At 43.4% G+C, this 21,008-nt stretch overlaps 1 protein-coding gene across 1 annotated transcript; it reads right to left on the reverse strand.

The window, feature by feature from the left end:
* Window positions 1-16,405: 16,405 nt before the first annotated feature.
* On the reverse strand, window positions 16,406-17,974 carry atoh1a (atonal bHLH transcription factor 1a). The gene has a single exon (XM_073041840.1). The coding sequence runs from the start codon at window positions 17,793-17,795 to the stop codon at window positions 16,941-16,943; it is 855 nt and encodes a 284-aa protein (XP_072897941.1). The 5' UTR covers window positions 17,796-17,974; the 3' UTR covers window positions 16,406-16,940.
* Window positions 17,975-21,008: the final 3,034 nt, after the last annotated feature.

Below are 21,008 nucleotides of genomic sequence, written 5' to 3' on the forward strand. Positions count from 1 at the left end.
AATTCGCCTGTTTGCCCTTTGACCATGTGGGTTTCCCCTTGGATACTCCAATGTCCCACAGATGTGCGGGGTCATATCTGCTGTAAATTATACCTGGGTGTAAGTGAGTGGTAAAAGAAAATGTCAAAGGGAAATGGATGAGCATGCTTGAGTGAGAATATGTTACAGGGGCACAAGAAAAAAGAGAGAGGAATTGAATATCTCACGCAAAATGCTGGAGTAACTCAGCAGGTCAGGCAACATCTGGGAAGAAGAATAAACAGTCAACATTTCGGGCTGAGACTCTTAATGAGTTTGATGAAGGGTCTCGGCCTGAAACTGTGAATGTTTATTCCTCTTCATGGATGCTGCCTGCCTACAGCATTTTGTGTGTGTTACTCTGGATTTCCAGCATCTACTAAATGATCATGCCAATAAGGAGTGGTTGGACAAACTTGAATTGTTTTCTCAAAGGGTGACCTAATGAAAGTTTTAAAAAGTATGAAAGTATAGATAAAGTAGACAGTCTCAATTTATTTTCTCTCAGGGTGGAAATCTCAAATACTAGAGGTATACTTTATGGTGAGAGGGACGTGTGTGAGGCAGGTTTCATGCTGCTAGGGGTGGTGGTGGAAGCAAGGAGGATAGCAATGTGTAAGAGGTATTTAGACATTTTAATAGGCAGCGTATGGAGTGATATGGACCATGTGCTGCAGATGGGATTAGTTTAAATTGGCATCATGGTCAACAAAAACATCGTAGGCAGAAGGGCCTGTTCCAGTGCTGTATTTTTCTATATAAGTCTTATGCAGAAGTATGGAAGTAGTGTTTCTGAAACACTCCTAACACACACACACACACACACACACACACACACACACACACACACACACACACACACACACACACACACACACACACACACACACACACACACACACACACACACACACACACACACACACATACCCCCCCCCCCCAAATTAATTGCTCAATGTTCTTTCACAAACATAGTAGGAGGTATAAGATGCACTGAGCTTTTTTGGGAGGAAAACCAAGAACATCAGAGCCACACACAAAGGTTCAAGGTTCAAAGGTCAAGCTTAATGTCTGAGAAATGTATACAATATACATCCTGAAATCCTTTTTCTCAACTAGCTGGAGGAGTTCTGCAGGTCAGGTAACATTCTGGGATGCTGCTCGACCCGTTGAGTTCCTCAGCATTTCTTGTCTTGCTTGACATTCCAGTGTAGAGAGTCAAAGAGAAGTACAGCACAGAAACAGGCCTTTCAGCCCACCTAGTCCATGCCAAAACCATTTAAACTGTGTGCTCCCAACAACCTGAACCTGGACCATAGCCCTTCATATCACTACCATCCATGTACCTATCCAAACTTCTCTTAAGGTTTAAAATTGAGTTTGAATGGATCGCTTGTGCTGTCAGATCATTCCACATTGTCACAACCCTCTGAGTGAAGAAGTATTCCTTCATGTTCCTCTTAAACTTCTAACCTTTCACCCCTAACCCATGAACTCTGGTTATAGTCACACCCAACCTCAGTGGAAAAAGCCTGCTTGCATTTAACCTATAGGTTCAATAGGTACATTTAATGTCAGAAAATTGTATACAATATACATCTTGAAATTCCTCTCAATTTTCTGCATTCAAAAGAATACAGTCTTAACCTATTCAATCTTTCCTTATAACTCAGGTCCTCCAGGCCTGGCAAAATCCTTGTAAATTTTCTCTGCACCCTTTCAACCTTGTTTACATCTTTCCTGTAGGTAGGTGAGCAAAACTGCACACAATACTCCATATTAATCCTCTCCAGTGTCTTCAATATAACATCCCAGCTGCTGTATTCAATACATTAACTTATGAAGGCCAATGTGCCAAAGCTTTATTTACGACCCTATCTACCTGTGACACCACCTCCAATGAATTATGTATCTGTATTCCCAGCTCTCTTTGTTCTACCACACTAGTCAATGTACTGTTCACAATGTAAGACCTATCTTGGTTGGTTACCTAAGCAGGATCTGCAATCTCTAAACACAAAAGATTCTGCAGATGAGGCAAATCCACAGCAGCACACACAAAATGCTGGCATAACTCAGCAGGTCAGGCAGCGCCTATGGAAATGAATGAACAGTTGATGCTGGCAGACATGTTGAGTTCCTCCAGCATTTTGAATGCGTTGCTCTGCAGTTTTTCCATGTCTCTCAAGTCAGAGACTGTCGAATTTAGGAAGCACTTTTCCACAAAAAAAAATGCATTGGAAGCGTCTTGCCCGCAGTTTGAGGATATCGGTTGAGGGTTAACCGAAATCTCCGAGGCTGAAAGTGATCGTTGTTGGACAGGAGACCTCTGCTTCAGAAAGGGCAACACTGCTTCACCCATTGTACTGAGAGCCACCCTAGGTTTTCTGTCGACCACAGGCACAAGCTAAACATAGGTATCCGATTACACGATTGTGACATAACCTGAATTTAGCTTCCGAGAGCTCCGCACACATTATTCAATTTCTGCAAGCGTGAATAGGAGACACTGATATCCCACATTGTAATCTCTCGTCTTCTATTATCTATCACGATATACTGGTTTCCAGGGTATTGGAACCGCTGTCGCTCAACCCTAATCACACTGTTTGTGTGGGGCCATCTGAAAAAAGGACATAAAGTTGTCGGAGATTCCTTATCGCTTCTGCCTAGTGACGCAGTTTACACAGAGGGTCCCTTCCTGACAATGCCGTTCAATGGTTACGACCTCCCTAAAATGTTCAGAAGTGCCACTGAAAAGAGCGGGATTTTTCTCTCTGGAAATGCCGTTCGCTAATAACGAAATAGAAAGCAGAGGAGAACGAAGGGTGGTGTTGGGAAGGGGCAGTGGTGATTAACACCCCAGCTAAATATATCACTGGTCAGAAGCCGCGCTCTCCAGATGTTGGATGTTGTACATGGGACAGATCTAGTAACGTATCCTGAACAAATGATACTGAGAGAGAATAAAATGTAGGCTCCACATAACCTTAGGTCTATTTATTATTCATCCCTTACATAATCTACCCCTTTTATAACCGTAGGTTGGCGTTTAAACGCCAAACCATTTTTAAGAATACACGATACACTACAGACACAGCAACAAGAGAGGTGGAAGTCGGCACTAGCGGTGAGGATTTGGGATTAAAAATAAGTGAGTTCGGAAGCGCAGTATTTTCAAAAATAAGATTTAGGATTTTTAAAAAAGCATCCGGCTGGTTTAAACTGCGCCATTGCTGTAACATGGAGGTTAGCGTCATTCTTCAGTCCCCTCCCGTGATTGCCATCTGCACCCTCTTTAATCCACCGTTAAAGTTGCTTCTCATGGGAAGTCTGAATTTTCACGGACCGTGTTTTCTTGGACTTTGCACTATCTCTTTTCCATTCTCACCGAAGAGATGACTCGTGTTTATGTGATTTATTTAATCAATTTACTTGCAATAAACATAGTCAGAAGTAAAGGATCCGCCACCAATACGAAGCGGAACAAATCTGCAAATGTAAACCGGTGCAGCAGTTCGGCGAGCGAACCGTTCTACAAATATCAGTAAAGTCAGGACCTATGCCCACTACCTTAAACCACAGAACTACTGCCAAAAAAAAATGCACTCACCCGATTCAACCATTACCCAGGATTTAGACTTGAGTTGTGGGGTTTGGGGGTGGGGGTGGGGGTGGGGGGGGAATTAAACTGCGGTGTGTAACCCAGTGCGAGACAGAGGAATGTAGAATGGGAAGGAATAAAATTTAATTCGAATCTCAATGCTGGATAGAACTGTCAAATCCGGATTCAAACTACATTACAGCTTTCGGAGAGAAGTCTGTAGAATCGGGTTATCCTGGTGAAAATGGTGCACATAGTCTGTTTATTTTCAGTGGATGGTGCCATTAGTTTAGGGAGAAAAGCGAGTGATGGTAGGACACATTGGGATGGTGCGCACTCGGAACGTACACGATATAGTTTCACCGGGTATTGCGAAAAGAAGTGGGTATAAAACGGTTGAAAGTAACCTGGCATGAGACAAACCATGTAGCTTCAGTGCTGGTATAAGGAGCCCGTCTTAAGCGTTTTATATGGTTGAAAAGACATTGTAACAGGCTTTGTTTAGGATGAGTGCCCACGACCAAAGTAGAACACGGTGTCACGGCCCCTCCTCAAGGACTTTGACCTTTCCTCTTACTTTTGTTCTAAATTGTGGTGATTGAGGGAGAGCTGTTCAATGTCAGCGTTCGTCAACTGTGCTACCGCTGAAGTTAGATTTCACCGTCTTTTTCCGATTGCATTTCTCCCTCCACGTCTCCAGATATCCCGGGGGGGGGGGGCGGAGGAGTGGGGGTGCGGATATGCAGAAGTGTCGGAAGGGGGTCCCTTGCGCTCACCAGCTGACGACGCGTGGCTCAGGACAGCTCCAAAAGACATTGCGCATATACACACTAAAACCCGGCACAAATGCCAAACTCCCATTGTCCTAGACTTAATTAATAACCTTACTTCCAGTCACACTCTGTAGCCTGATTCTGACAGCAGTCTGCAGACGAAGTTGAACACAAACTTCAATTATACCACACCCCCATACAGAAATGAACACAAATCTTTATCAAGGGGTGAAGTTAACATGGGCGCAAAAACTTTTCTGAATAGTATCAAATTTATTTACCAAAATACTCAATAGATAAGTTAAGCAATGTCCTTTTCAAATCATTATTCGACTGTGATACAATTTTTTCATTATTTCTATAATGTAGCCATTAATGCAAATTAGTGAAACCTCTCCGAATTGAAAATGGGGCGAAGGACATGGTTATTTTCCGATGAAAATGCGAGCTTGTGAATGCTTCACGAGTTTTGAGATACACTGATAGTTCGGAGACACTATCGAACTTGTGTCATTCGTACTCTTCGAACACGGTAATAAAAGCGACGTCGTACACTAGATACGAATCATTAACTCCTGGCTGGGAAGTTGTGGGGAGCATAGTTGGTGGTTGATAAGGTGTGTGTGTGTGTGTGTGTGTGTGTGTGTGTGTGTGTGTGTGTGTGTGTGTGTGTGTGTGTGTGTGTGTGTGTGTGTGTGTGTGTGTGTGTGTGTGTGTGTGTGTGTGTGTGTGTGTGTATATGCCTACAACATTTTAAGTATTTGTTTGGATGTGAATGTTTTGTCCGCGTAAATGTGCGCGCGCCTGTGTTTATGTGTGTGCGCGCGCGCATCTGTGTGTATTTGTGTTTGTATCCACGCGATTCTACACATCGGCAATTTCTTTGCCAGTATCCTAGCTACCTGGCGGTGTAGTATAGAAGCTTGGAGCTAATTAGAAATATCGAGGAGAAAGGATGCAGTCAGCGGGGCATCAGTGGTATGGCATATGGTAAATGTGCTCCACGCACCACACAAGTTTGAAGTCTCCAAAGTGTTAATGAGATTATTAAACAGGCTGCAACAAAGGTTACAGCTTGCCAGTGGGGCAGAAGAATTCAGGCTTTCAAGTGCGTTTGTAGGTGTTTTAATGTATGTCCAACGCTGGTTGACGCCTACATCCAACTTTATAGACTGTAGGATTCAAAGTTTTCTTTTTCCGGCAGTTTTTTTTTTGCTTGGTATAGCCATGATGGGTGTGCACCACGTTCATGGATTGCTGCCTATAATAGCGGAGTGAATTAGGAAAAAAGACGTAGAATTATGCCACGCCTTTCAGGAGATTCCGAGGTCAACGAAGATTATTCATTGTGGCATTATGGAAAATTAGCATAACCTTTAAATATTTCTTCTTCTTGATGTGATTTATTAAAAGTCATAAAGCATATAAAGATGCATGAAATATTCACGTTCTTCAGAGTTACGTAAGGAGCATCAGGAGACGCTAAAGTTTTCGCGGTGCGGTGACCCATGCTGTGTTCTACCTGTGTGGATGCTTTCTACACACACACACACACACACACACACACACACACACACACACACACACACACACACACACACACACACACACACACACACACACACACACACACACACACACACACACATCCTTCTCTTCCATCCTACCATGTCCGAATTAAAAGGATTTACTACACGTGCCCTTCCAAAGCATCTGCCGCAATGAGCAAAGAAAATTGAGTCTAACTTTTGCGACACATACACACTACCCCCCCCCCCCCCCCAACATATACTGATCTGGTTTGACGACCGAAGTCATTGTAAAATTCGATCTAGTGTGTCCAAAAACCGGTTGAATAGAGAAGTACAGAGGCAGGAAATCATTGCAAAAATAAGCGGTGAGTGCTTTCCGTGGCTTGTGCAAATGAAAACGGCGCCGTGAAAATAAATGTTTTATTCCCTCAATTTATTTCGCTACTGAGGAGATGCGCACATATTCGCAATGCACGAACATGTTGTAATTCACTGCAAAGCTAATCCGAACTCAGTTTAAATAAAGCACGTAGATTTATTTCCCGGTTGGAAGTCACTATCTAGATGGAATCTTCGCAAGTGAAAACATTCGTATTAATTAATTTAGACAATAAAACTATAAAGGATAGGAGCAAAATTAAACTATTCGGCCCATCGAATCTGCTCTACCATTTGATTGTGACTAATTTATTATCTCTCTCGTCCCCATTCTCTTGTCTTCTCCCCAAGACATTTGACGCCCGTACTAAGCAAGAGTCTCTACTTTAAATATACCCAATGATTTGGCCTCCATAACCGTCTGTGGCAATAAATACCACAGAATCACCATTCTCTGACTCCAGAAATCCCTCCTCATCTCTGTCCTAAACGGACGTGCTTCTATTCTGAGGCTGTGCCCTCTGGTCCCAGATCCTCTCACTTTTGAAAACGGTCTCTGCATGTTCACTGTTCTCTCTTGTTCACTCAGGTCTTTCAATATTGGGTAGGCTTCAACGAGATGTCCCTTCGTTCTTCTAAACTCCAGTGAATAGAGCCCCAGGGCTATCAAAAGCTCCTCGTATGTTAACCATTTCATTCCGGGATCACTCTGCTCCTCCTCTGATGTGTTGGCATTTGAAAGGAAATCCTCTGGACCCTCTCCAATGCCAGTATATGCTTCCTTAGCCATACGGCCCAAAATTGATCACAATACTCCAGATATGGCCTGGCCAACGCCTTGTAAAGCCACAGTATTACATCTTTGCTTTTATAACCTAGTCCTCTCGAAATGAATGCTAACATTGCATTTGCTTTTCGTTCTATCGACTCCCAGGACACTTTGCATCTCCGATATCTGAATTCGCTCTCCGTTCAGAATATTGTCTCCGCCTTTGTTTCTTCTTTCAATGTACTGGACCATATACTTTCCTACGGTAATTCCGTTTGTCACTTCTTTGCTTGTTCTCCTAATCTCTCCAGGTCCTTCTGCAGACTTTCTGCTTCGTCAATAATACCTGCCGCTCCACCTATCTTTGTATCATCTAACTGGATCATTAATACATAACAGGAAAAGTAGCAGACACAACACCGACCCCTTCGGAACACTACCAGTCACAGGAAGCCAAACAGAAAAGGCACTCTTTGTTCCCGCTCTTTATCTTCTATCAGTCAGCCAATCTTCTATCCATGTTAGTAACTTTCATGTAATATCACGGGCACCTAATTTTTTCTACCAGAATCAGAATCAGGTTTAGTATCACTGACTTTTGTCGAGAAATTTGTTGGTTTGCGGTAATACACAAAAATACCATAAATTACAATAAGAAAAAAATAACTAAATTTTCCCAGCCACTGAAGTTAGGTTCACTGAATTATCACTTCCTGCCTTTCGCCTCCCCCCGTCTCTTCTTCGGGAGTCGAGTGATATTAGTCATTTTCAGTTCCTTCGGAACCATTCCAGAATCTAGTAATTTACTAATGCCCCCCCCCCCCCAACCCACTATCTCTTTAACTACCATTTTCAGTCCCTGGAATGTAGTCCATCTGGTCCAGGTTGCTACCTTCAGACCTTTCAGCCTCCAAGCACCTTCTCATAGTAATTGCAACTGTACTCATTTCTGCCCCTTGACATTCTCGAATTTCTGGCATCCTGCTAGTGTCTTCCACGGTGAAGAGTGACGAAAAGTACTTATTAAGTTCATCCGCTATTTCTTTGCTCCCCGTTACGAACTTCCCAGCGTCTTTTCCAACATTGCGAAGCTCTCGCCTCTCTTAGTCCTTATATGTCTGGAAGAAAAAATTATTGTCCTATTTTATACCGTTGACTAGCTTACCTTCATATTTTATGTGTGTTTCTCTCTTTATTGTTTTTTTAGTTTACTTCTGTTGGTTTTTTAAAAACTTTTCAGTTCTCTACTTGCGCATTATTTTTTGCTATATTGTATGTCCTATCTTTTGCTTTTATGCTGTCTTTGACTTTTCTTGTTAGCCACTGTTGCATCATCCTCCCTATAGAATACTTTTTATTCTTCGTGATGAACTGATCCTGTGTCTTACGAGTTACTCCAGGAATCTCCAGCCATTGCTGTTCAGCCGTCACTCCTGCTAGAGACCCCTTCCAATCAACTTTGGCCAACTCCTCGCTCCTGCCTCTGTAATTCCCTTTTCTCCATGGTAACGCTGATACAGCTGGCTGTATCTTCTCCCTCTCAAACTACGCGGTAAATTATATCATATTATGGCCATTGTCTCCTTTAGGCTTCGTAATCAAATACCAAATCTAGAATTGCCTCTTCCCTAGTGGGCTAAACCACAAGCTGCTCTAAAAAGCCATCTTGCGGGCATCCCAGAAATCCTCCTCTTGGGATCCAATATTAACTTGATTTTCCTAATCTACCTGCATATTGACCCACCCCCACATGACTATCGGAACATTATCCTTTTTACATTTTCTATCTCTCGTTGTATTTTGTACCCAACAATTCGGAGGCCTGTATATAACTCCCATCAGGGTCTTTTTATCCTTGCTGTTTCTAAACTCTACCCACGAGGATTCGGCATCTTCCGATCCTATGTGACCTCTTTCTAAGAATAAGTTTTTATTATTTTACCACCAGAGCCACCCCAAACCTCTGCCCTCCTATCTGTTTTTTTTTCCGGTAAAATGATCTTCTTTCAACTAGTCTATGTGATACCCATAACATCATACCCCTATACCCCTGATTTCTAACCCCTATAAGCGTATTTTCGTTGTTTCGCATACTGTGTGCATTCAAATTTAACCTTGTCCTGTATCTATTACCCTTCTCAAAGTTGTCCGAAGTTAAATCTTAACCTTTCTATCTTATTATTTATTCAGTAACCTTTCCTGCACTCGCCTTCACTTTTACTTTATCTATACGTATCCACGCTTTTGAGGTCACCCCCTATCATTAGGTTTAAAGCCCTATTCACAGCCCTAGTTATACGACTCGCCGGAGTTTGGGCCTCAGCATCATTCAGGTGGAGCCTGTCCCATCCGAACAACTCCCTCCTTCCCTAGTGCTGGTGCCAATGTTACACGAATTCACATCCGCTGCTCCCCTGCCTATATTTGAGTCACGTATGTAACTTCCTCATTCTATTAACTCTGTGTCAATTTGCATATGCCTCAGGTAACAATCCAGAGATTATTAACTTTTTCATTCTGCGTTTTAATGTAGTTCCTAGCTGCTCAAATTTCCTCAGCAGAACTTCTTTCCTTGTTCTGCTTCAGTCATTGGTACCCACATGGATCACAACTGGATCCACCCCGCCCACTCTAAATTCCTCTGCAGGCCAGATGAGACGTCCCGAGCCCGAGCGCCAAGCGGGCATCGCAACCTTCGGGCTCAACGCATGATTATGTTTATTCCCCTGACTATGCTATCCCAATTACAGCCACTTTTCTCTGAACGCCCCCCCACCCCCCATGCTTCCTGAACCGCCGTGACAATTTACACCCTTTCTGGTTCGTGAATCGAAGATCTGTGCTCTTCGCCACCATTAAATGGACTCGAGAGATTCATGACGGCACATGATCATTCTGAGAGGTTTGGGCTATAGGGGACACCCGCGGTGTCTTCTAGCTCCCGGGAGATAGCGCTCCTTACCGAATTGAGCCGGTCTTGCTCTGCTTGGGTAGATTAGTGTAAAGTCTCACTTGAAGAGGGAGAGAAACAAAGTCGGCGGGACGGCCCCTTTTCTGTTCTCAGAATCTCACTCGCCACAGTCTTCTATTGCGTCAAACTATAGATGTTTATAGAATTATGAGAGTTATAGATGGGGCAAAAGTTATACATAGAGAGCGGCAGATGCCTGCCCAGAGTGATAATGAAGGTAAATGGTAAATGTGATAGTAGCATTTAAGAGGCTCTTAGACAGGAACATGAATTGCAGAGAATGGTGATATATAGACTTTACAGAAGGGATTGGTTTAGTTAGGTATTTAATTATAATTTTATTAGTTTGGCACTATAGCAGTGCTGTACTGTTCTAGTTCTGGACATTCAGTATTTTCCCGGGGTAGAAAGATGCACTTAAAGCGATAGGAGGGAAGTTTAAAGGACTTATTAGGGGCAAGTTTTTTTTTGCAGAGTGTCGGGTATCTGGGACGGTTGTAAGGGGTAATGGCGGAAACAGATACGATAGTGGTTTTTAATAGGCTTTTAAACAACAATGCGCAGCGAGTGGAGGGATATGGATCACGTTCAGGCAGATGGAATTACTTTCATTGGGCAGCATGTTCAGCACATTGTGGATGAAAGGGCCTGTATTCTATGTTCTATATACCAAGATGTACAATAAACTAATATAGAGTCATAGAACTGTACAACACAAATAGCCATGACAACGTTTTTGCCACGAACCCACTTGTCTGCAAAGGACTACATCCTTGTATGCCTTGTCTATATAAGTGTATGTCTGAATTCCTCATAAACATAGTGATTGTATACTGCGCGCTTCATCACGTCCTCTGGCAGTGCATTCCAGATCACAACCACTCTGTAAAAAAAACAACCCCTCAGATTCCCTTTGAAACTCCTTCCACTCACCATGAGTAAGTCTCTGCATGGGAGCATTGTTTGGATACAATGCAAATAGGGTTATTGCAGGAAAGTCAAGCTGATTTGTAAAAGATTGGTCTTGACAGAGCACCACGAGCCCAGTTCCATTCAGGCAATTCCATTTAGCCGGCCACAGTACCCATTACTCTGGTCCAAGCTCTGTTATGGAAGAGGTAACTAGGTGCAGTCAAGAATGAGTTCAAAGTCTACTAGAAGAAATGCACCATTTCCTCTAATTCATGGGAACCTCTGGCCCCCGACTGCTCAAAGTGGAGGAGCATTTGGGATAGGATGAGAACTTGAGGCCAGACATCAGGAACACACAGAGGTCCTACTTAAAAGGCATAAGGAGTGCACTACCTCATTAACTGTGCTTCCATTTGCCCTATCAGTCTCCACCTACTCCATCTATGGAAAAGTCCCACATTGACTTCATCAGTCACCTGTGACACAACAGAACCAGTGTTAAAACATACTACAGAAGCCTGTCTATGAGGAAATATGGTAAAGTAGATACAGGGGTCTAAATAACAGGGGTCTTCTTCTACTATTTGAATTTTTCTAAACCCAAAGAAACTTGTAAAACCTACCAAACTTTGTTGTAAAAAAGTCTGCAGCAGATCACAACATATAGCATGCATTGCAACTGACAATGACAAAGCAGAGTAGTACAAGTCTGAACATAAACTTTAAACCTTCAATTTAATATACATCACCAGTTAAAAAAAGATGCAGATTTGATCTGCATAAAACTTTCAGTATAAGGAGATGTCTACAAGTAAATTATACTGCTTGACAATGTGCAGGAATACGCGCTGAGGGATGTCTTGAAACTCAGTGCAGACTCCATGAAGCTTCTTTGGGGAAAGACCACAGTATAAGGTCCAGCTATCACTGGACACTGAGGGGCAAGGCCTTATGTAACAGTCTCTCTGGCGTTTCATTGTGTATTGCTTGGAGGAACGTGGAGTGGCAACACTGTATTGTAAGAGAACATATTTAACTGATGGCACAATGAATATTAGCAGAGATGTGTATTTACTAGGTATATTATAAATAAATTATACTTTTTAAGGAAACACATAAATATTTTGCTTTTCTTATATTCAGGACCCCGTAGGTATCTGGAATGCCCTACCAGGGAAAGTAGTGGAAACGGATGCAAAAGTAACATTTAAGGACATTCATGAATAGATAGGGAATTGAGGCATAACAACCACGTGCAGGTAGATGTGCAGTTTAAAGTTGGCATCTGGTCAACACGGACATTGTGAACAAAAGACCTGCTCCTGTGCAGTACTGTTCTATGTGGTCTATGTACTATTTGTCAAATATGGAACCCAGTTCTGCACAATGATGGATACATTTTGGGTGGAGTGGGCAAATCTGTAAATAATGCAGAATAATTTACACAGTGCAATCTGCTATTCACTTAGCTGGCATGAGTTTCAATGGCAAGGCCTACATTTATTGCCTATCCTTCATTGGTCTTGAGAAGGTGATTGTGCCTACCCTCCTGCACCATTGCTTTCCAGTTGGCTGAGGTGCATCCACTGTGCTATTCGGTCGGGGGTTTCCAGGATTCTGACTCAGTGATCACAAAATCAGACATATCCATGAGTAGTAATATATATGTATGTAGATGCACATGAGCCAAATCACACGTTACACTGATTGCTTTGGAATTGTCATTAGATTTCTCCATGATAAAGACAAAGACGGTAAATGCTGGCAGCTCAAGAACAAAGGAATATAAGAATCAGATGCAGGACTGGGTCATTAAACTCCACACACCTTCTATACCATTAAATAAAAACACTGATGACGCTTTAGCTCATTATCACTGCCCTTCATTTTCCCGGTAAGGAATAAGATTTGGTGAAGATACTGTAACCAGTGATAAGATATTGGAAGTGACGGTTTCATAAGGGGTTAGAGTTGGAGAATTGTAAATTCCTTGCTGAATTAAAGGCTGGTGACATTCAAGGATAGGGAGGATGTGCATCAATGATTATGGAGATTATTAGAGATCATGAGCTATTTGGTTTAGTTTTCTCAAACGTGTTTGTCCTCAAGATTTAATTACTATTATATTCTGATGATATACTCAACAGTGGATGGACCAGTGACCCAATTACAGTGCAAACTGTGCTCAAGCAGAAACCTTCTTCTGAACCGTTTTAACAGCAGAGGGACTTCACATCCAGCCAGCTAATCTGCCAGGTTCATGAACAGATGAATTAAAAAAAACACAAGTAAGTAACTCAACCCTTCAATCCTGCTTTGCCATTTCACAAGATCATTCCATGCATTCTGGCTCTTCGATGACTATGAAATTGTTCCAGTGTTTGCCAACTCTGTTGCAGAATAAGCAAAGTATATGGGGCTACCATATTTGTATACTAGCAAACATGAAACTCCAACGTGTTGTTCATTCCTCCATTGAAGTATATTAAAGGATGCACTGACACTACACATATGGAAAGAAATATCTTCCAGAAAGGCCAACCCACCCACATATGAGAATCCTCAACAATCTTGACCTATAACCCTTACTTTTGGCTCAAGTCTTGGCAGCCATTATTCAATGAAAGCAGTCATCGATGGCGAATGCACCACCTTCTCCAGCTTTGCCTAAGAAGGACACTGCTTGAAATGAAGTGTAGCCCAAGGAAATATTAACAGTGAGGGACTGTAGAGGGAATACACGGGGTGGACTCCACCATGCGCTCACGGGAAAGCAACAAATGAGAACGTCAAAAGGTTCTTCAGCCTCGGGGTCAGGAAGCAAGAAAGATTCCGAGCCAGTTGCTTCAACTCTCGAAAAGCAAATAAGGCAGCAGGCTCGTGTTTCCCAGGGTAGCGTAAGCCCTTCAAATTCAAAGCCGAGGCTATTGTCAGGTATGCGTCGGTGCAATAAAAAACGTACGTACGTGCAGAGCCTCGCCGGCATGTAGCATCATATATGTAATATTCACGAGAAAGACATAAATTAAACACTTGTTTAACCCCCAAAATGCCACAAATAATGTAAAGTGATCAGCATCATCAAAGTCATAGTGTTCAAACTGGGGTGGTGATTAAAGTTTTGCCGGTTGGTTCGAGAACCAAATCCTTGAAGCGAACTAGCCGTTCTTGAGCCTAGTGGTTTGGGATTTCAGGATTCTGTACCTCCCGCCCGATGGCAGCTACGATCACATCGTACGGCATTAATGCACACACAACGTGATTATCTTACTCAAAAGCACCCGATAGATTATTTTAATGCGTTTTTAGCGCTAAAATGCCAAAAGGAGGGGTTGTCAAATTTGAGAAAGTATCAAAATTGCGAAACGAAGAGAATGTTGGTCTAGATATCTAAGAGTTTGTCTCCGTGTAGATGTGGACAAACAATATTAACTTAATTCATGTTCTTCAAATTGCGATCTGCGGTCACCGACATCGGACAGTCCGTTATAATGAACTATGCTCGCATTCATTTGCAGAATGATTCAACTGGATTTCTACTTCGTGTCAAAGGTCTTCGACCTGAACCGTTAACAATTTCTCTTTTTACGGCTGCCTTCTGAACTGTTAAGTGATCCAGCTTTACTTAATCGTGCAGGCTTTGGGAATACGCAGCCAAGTGTGGACTGACCTAACCGAGGGCTACCAGCCAGCGCTGCTACAGACACCCGGTACCTCGCCGGTGTCGGCAGGTTTGCTTCAACTTTTTTACAACCGCTCACCATTGCCGGTGAATGAACGAATCGTTAATCCCGATTACAACCGAGTTGAATCCGGAGAGAGTGGCGCGGATACATTGCTGGCTTGAACCGTGCCCTATATGACTCAATTAATCTCACAAAAAGAGGGTGTAATATTTCTAGAATATTCTTGACTTTAATCGGGCCTCTTGCTTATTTCACCTACTGTACTCTGTTCCGCGTTTCATGTCAGAGTTCTTGAAACCCAATTTCTTCTCAAGACTTCGAAGTTTATTTCGCTTTTGTTTAAAGTGGCTTTATTTTGAAAAGAACCGAAAGTGACCTGAATATTAAAAGGTGCACATTCAATAATTAAGTGAACGTATACATATTTAATGAGAGTCGTTATATTTTAACTTGATTATTAAAACTTTGGACCTACGTATTGTCATATACAGCTTGCAAACTTTGGCACGTAAATACTGCAATTAGAAGTTCGTTGGCACTTTACTGCTGAACTAAAATGATTGTAAGATTGCAAAATATACATGTTTATGCACAGTAAGCTTTGCTCTATCTAGCTTCCTTTATGTACTGCGGTATATATTACACCTGACTGCATTATTTATGTAGCATGTTTACTTATTTATATCACCTTTAAGTAAGTTATATAATTCACCTGCAAACCGTCTTAGCGAAGAACACGGCAGAAAGTCATTCAAGCCCTCCAGCCACTTTTAAATTCATAGCCCAATGTAACATGGGCTCCAGGGCTGACTTTAGCGTTAAGTTGCTAACGAGCACCGTGAAAAAAAAGTTGCCTCTAATTGCGGAACGTTTGTTGCTTCATTAACCCCGTGTCCGATTTCATCGGCTGCTCTCCAGTAAGAATGGAATGATTGCTGTTCAGCGATCTAAAAACTTTAATGCTATTTTACTTTTCATATATGTCCCGTCACCATCAATATTTTCGGCATTTTCTGTTTTTTCCCCCGGATTTCCAGTGTCTGCACGGTTTTATTTTTTGTTGTGCATCCAAGTGTTTGACTGAACGTGTCCATACAACAGTCTCCAAATGGATACTGAACTAAAATGGGAATGCGACTTTCCCCTTCATGAGCTGTGGATCAAAGGACGGGCGTCTTATTGACTGCTATTCTTTGTCTCGATCAGTAATTTAGTCAGTGCTCTCTCTCTCTCTATGTGTGCATCCCTGTCCCAAACTTTGTATACAACCCAGGTACACCAACAGGAAACTGTGTAGTGCTATTTTAGAGAGTCAAGTTTTTTTTTTATTGACACGGAAACACCGGTTTCGTTAAATCATCAGGGTTTAGTAAGAAATACCTCCCAGTTGCATTCCCAGGGAATGAAACCCCGATCTGGATCGTATGTGATCTCAGCCTCACCATTTCTGGGTTTAGGCGAGGACGGAGAACGAACAGAGGCACCCACTTGGGCTGAACGACATAAAACGAGGTCATTCAGTCCGCCGACTACTTGGCGTCCTGTATATGCCAGTACAACCCACCAATTCGCCCATAGCCGAAATAGCTCTTAAAAGTTCCGCACACACGAAATCTACCACAGTGGGAACGAAATAACTTTTCACCACAAATCCCTACATTAATTCGATCGATTGAACGAACTTCAACTCAACAAACCACCCAATAGATAATAAAACAAATAACAGACATTCTCACTGTATAGTTTTAGATTCATTTATTTAGTATTAAAAGTCCCGACGTAACAGTACACAAACGGTAGCGAAGGATTGCTAAATTTAAACGAAATTGTCCATTAAAACGATGCATTTATCCATCTGCGCGGTTGAAATTATTTTTAAAAAATTACTCATATTTAATGCACACACAGACTCAAAGCAATCGAGAAAAATACACTCCAAATAGCAATAAATAATAATTCTATATTTCCAGCCGCCGAAACACAGACGGCGACTTGGAGACAAAATGCTTAACACGTCTCGAACCATATAATATAATCTATATATAAAACACCGTAATGCAAGGTAGCTACTTAAATATTTCAACGATAGAAATTGGCAGTTTCAGTTCCCGGGCTGAGTTCTTTTTTTAAAGTGCGTACATTTTTGAAACATCATCCACCCATATGGAATTCGTATAAAAATTAGCATATTTTTACATTAAAAAACAAAAATATTCTATTAGCATTCAGCATCAGAGCAAAACAAAAAAAAAGAGTAATGGAAGACGGAATATTTTTTCCCCTTTCACTTGTTGCATTTATTGGTAATTTGGGGGCTGTTGCAGCCCAGAGAGTTCTTCGTCTTCGCTCTGCAAGTCTAAGGGAACATCTTCAGAGTCACTGTAGTGGGAGTGCGGGGAGAACTCGCCGTCACTCCGGTGAGAGCGTGGGGAGGTCTTGCTGTTGTCCTGGGTGGCCATCTCGTCCTGTGATAGGTCCAGCGGACCCCCCTCCTGAAAGGAGAACTGCACAGGGAAAGCCGTGTGCGAGTGACGCCTGCAGCCCGGAGTGGCGATGCCTGCAGCCCGGGACGAAGCCTCGCCCTTGGGTCCGGGCTCGCCCCCTCCTTGCAACAGTTCGGCCAGTGCGCTGATGTAAATCTGCGCCATCTGCAAAGTCTCGTACTTGGACAGTTTCTTGTCGTTGTTGAACGATGGGATGACGTTCCGTAGCTGATCGAAGGCGTGGTTCAAACCGTGCATTCTCCTCCTCTCCCTGGCGTTGGCGGCCAGCCTCCTCTGTTTCTGCACGCCGCTCACATGCCTGCTCGGCGGAGCCCGCTGCCGGCAGCCCAGCTCCTGCAAACCCACGCCCTTCAGCTTGCAAAGCTCCCGTACTTTGAGCTGCGGGCTCTTGCATTGCAACGGCGGTTCCAGCTCCGTTCCGGGCTCGAGCAGCAGCAGCTCGTCCGACGGCCCAGGTGCCAGGTAGTCCCCGTGAGCCGGGCAGGTGCTTTGCAAACTGGGCGCGAGCCAACCTCTCGGATCGGTGTCCAGCAGAGAGAGCGGAGCGACTGCCGCCGGCGCCGGGTACCGCGGATCCGTTTGCTGTACACACCTGTCGGTCGCCAGTTCCTTCATCCCCGTCCAGTCTTCCGAATGCATTTGGCTCATTGCAACGGGATGGAATAAAAACGAAATGCAAGACAAAAAGCTCAAAAATAAACGGGAAAAGTTTTGTCAAATAACTTTGCTGCCACTGTAAGCGCTGGTGCTTTTGGACCTAGCGCGTGTATGCACGTGAAATACAATTGCAGAGTAAGCACTGTACACTCACACGAAGTGTGTGCAGGTAAATCTTCTCCTGTTGCTGCAAGACGGGACGCGACCGCCTTTAAATGCGGCACGCGCCGCTGGGATCAAAGCACCGCGGTGTTTTTTTTGCGCCGCCGGGTGTCAAAGGGGGGTGCTCGCGCCGGTCGCGTGTTGGCAGCCAATCGGGTCGCGAGCCGGCGCGTGCGACCAGCGAATGGGCAAGCGCGGCGCCCCTCGCTCATTAGGTGGTGCACATGAAAAGGGGCCGCTATGCAAATCGCGGGCTAGGTCCCGCCCAATCGGAGACAATGGGGGGTGTGGCCGCGCGTGTGGGTGCAAGGTCCGTCGCGTTCCTGCCGGGTTGATTCTTTTGTATCAATGAAGGGCGGCACGCAGCTTCCCCCACGGCCCGCCTCTTCCAGCGGCGATGATTGGTTGCCGGCCGTCAACCCCCCCCCCCCATCACCCCGGACAGAACTCCCCTTCCCCCAATCCCGAACCGTTCCGCACCTCGCGCCAGCCACGCGCCTGTCTCCCCGTCTGCACACCTGGGGACTTGCGCCTCTCCGGACCATTCAGCTACTCATTCACCCGTTTAACCCCCTGCAACCCCTGCCACTGAAGAGGACAGATTGCACGCACGCTGCCAAGGAAAGGTAACGTGGGGGGTGCTTCCACCAGCCAGAGATGGATGGAGACTGGAATAGGTGCAATCTTCATTAATGCACTAGTGTTCATAATTCTGTAAAAAGATAGTGGGTTTAGTGGGGAAAAAAGTACTGTGTGATTTTTAAAGAGCGGTTAGATGTCTCGCTCGATGTCTGTAAACTGCACTCAGAAGTAACCTCAAACAAGATACTCAACCTGAATTCTCGGTGGATAATTGCTCCCCATTAGCTTGCGCTAGCTCTTGTTCCGGGGTAAGATATGTACTCTCCTGAATCATAATTTGTGTGGTCATGAGGACCCCGTTATTTTAATATCTGTCAATCAGCTCGGTTTAGAGCTGAGGTGTTGGCGAGGAGTACCGACCAAGGTGTCTCTGCAAAATGCTCTACAGGCTGCGGGAAACCCGATTTCCTTTGCCATTTGATTCAAATGTTGCACGTTTAAAAAATTATTGCCAAAATTAATTACTTTATGCATATAAATCAATGGTGTAGTTTTACATGATTAGAAATGCATAAAAAACTATTTCAAGTTTCAAAATGCCCTCACATACAAGTTTGAAATGCTCATTTCCATAATTCTTGTTGGCAAGTTTAACTAACTTAAATGTTCTACCTGAAACGTCAAAACGTTTGGACAAATGTCACCAAATCTGAAAGATCGGTCAGATCCAGCTGAAGTGAGGATTTACATTTCGATCCTGATTTTGTTTTATTAAGCGTAAAGTGCTACACTTGCGATCAACTGGGCATTTCTAAATTGCAACTTAAAAGCCAAGATTTATGAGTGACTCATATCTACATTGGGATTTTATAGCTGTAACACCATTGTACTGTAATGCGGAGAAACGTGCCTTAGAGAACCACCGTGTTAAGCCTATTAAAAGATTAGCCTCCCGCTGCGGTATGTTTACTTTAGAACTATATTGTCGCAGCAAGCATCCACTTTTTTTTAAACTTTAGCCTTTGGTTCAACTTATTTTTCATTAATTTAACAAAAGGGTGTAACACTCCCGAAACAATCTGTTTCTGCTTTGAAAGAAAGATCAATTAGAAAAATTTCCCTTTGCATTTAAACCATGTTCAAGAGGTCCGCGCCGTTGGTTGTTAAGAAGCGCATTATTGTGTCGGCCTGACTTTTGACAGCCTTGGAGATAACTGCTTCTTTGTGCATGAACTAGATTGACAGTAGAGCTTTTTTTTAAGTCTGAAAGACTACAACGCCCAGATCTTTCCTCTCTACAACAAAGACCATGTTAACGGGGTACGCGAGAGCTTGTCCAGAGAAAGGATTGGGGGCGGGGGTTGAAATCCCACTCCGCTCACTTGAAAGATAACATTAATTATCTCTCATAAAAAGTTTTATAAACAAATCCTGTGTAATATTCTGTTCTTGCCCACTGCATGCATATGCAATCACATTTTCTTGTACACAAAAACCAGTGCACAGCGCTCGTCTGATTCTCTCCGTAGTTCTTCACACCCAACGAGGCAATGTAGACTTGACAGATGCTATATAAAGGGACATGGACGGTCTATATCAAACAAAGGACACCAGCATGCTATCGAACCAGGTTAACCTGCTTTATATTAAGTTGCTTATCATTTGCAACCGTTTATGTGGAAACAGCCGAAAGTTATGTCGTTGAATCATACCATTGGGTCAGACACATTTTAAAGTTCCCCCGAAAGTTTTGCATTTTTATACCCACATCATCGCTCTTTAGAAGTTTGTTATCGAGTCAGTTCCGTTAATATACTTCAGATTGCGCAGCTTTAGCAACCTCCCCCCCCCCCACTCCGACCCCAACACCTGGATCTTTTGCCAATTAAATTAAATCTGTTTTCCCCGACCTGTCTAGCGGTGGTAACGATCTATCCTTCCCACCAGAGATCTGAAAAAGATCTTTTCCGTCACAACCCTGAACACTCAAAGAAAAAAAAGTTGCATTCATGCTCAAACTACAAGTTGAAAATAGGAATCCTTGCTTTGAACAACGCATTCGAACGGATTCTGATATCTCCCTGCACTGGGAAGAAGGGGCCTTCTCGTCGTGCCATCGTCTGATTTAAAGTGCCTTCGTTTTTTTCAAAGCAAAGACTTTCGGATTTCAATCTGCTGACTGGGGGTGAAAGACCAGGTCGCTTTTTATAAAGTTCTCCCCCTCTTTTCTCTCGCCAAACTTAACCCACTTGAGTTTCCTGTCTTTTATAATGTGGACAAGTTCACTCCTTTGATCTGGTAACGGCACACCCCAGTCGACAGACTCGTACAAGGGGAATCACTCATCTCGCTCCTGCTGATCAGCGTTTCCCGTGTCTGTGATACCCAAGTGTGGAAAGCGGCTCTGTTATAGGAAAGGACGAATTTAATGCGCACGTATAATGTGCGCAGGCAAAAAAA

The sequence above is a fragment of the Hemitrygon akajei genome, chromosome 4 (genome assembly GCF_048418815.1).
Source record: "Hemitrygon akajei chromosome 4, sHemAka1.3, whole genome shotgun sequence".
Taxonomy (NCBI): domain Eukaryota; kingdom Metazoa; phylum Chordata; class Chondrichthyes; order Myliobatiformes; family Dasyatidae; genus Hemitrygon; species Hemitrygon akajei.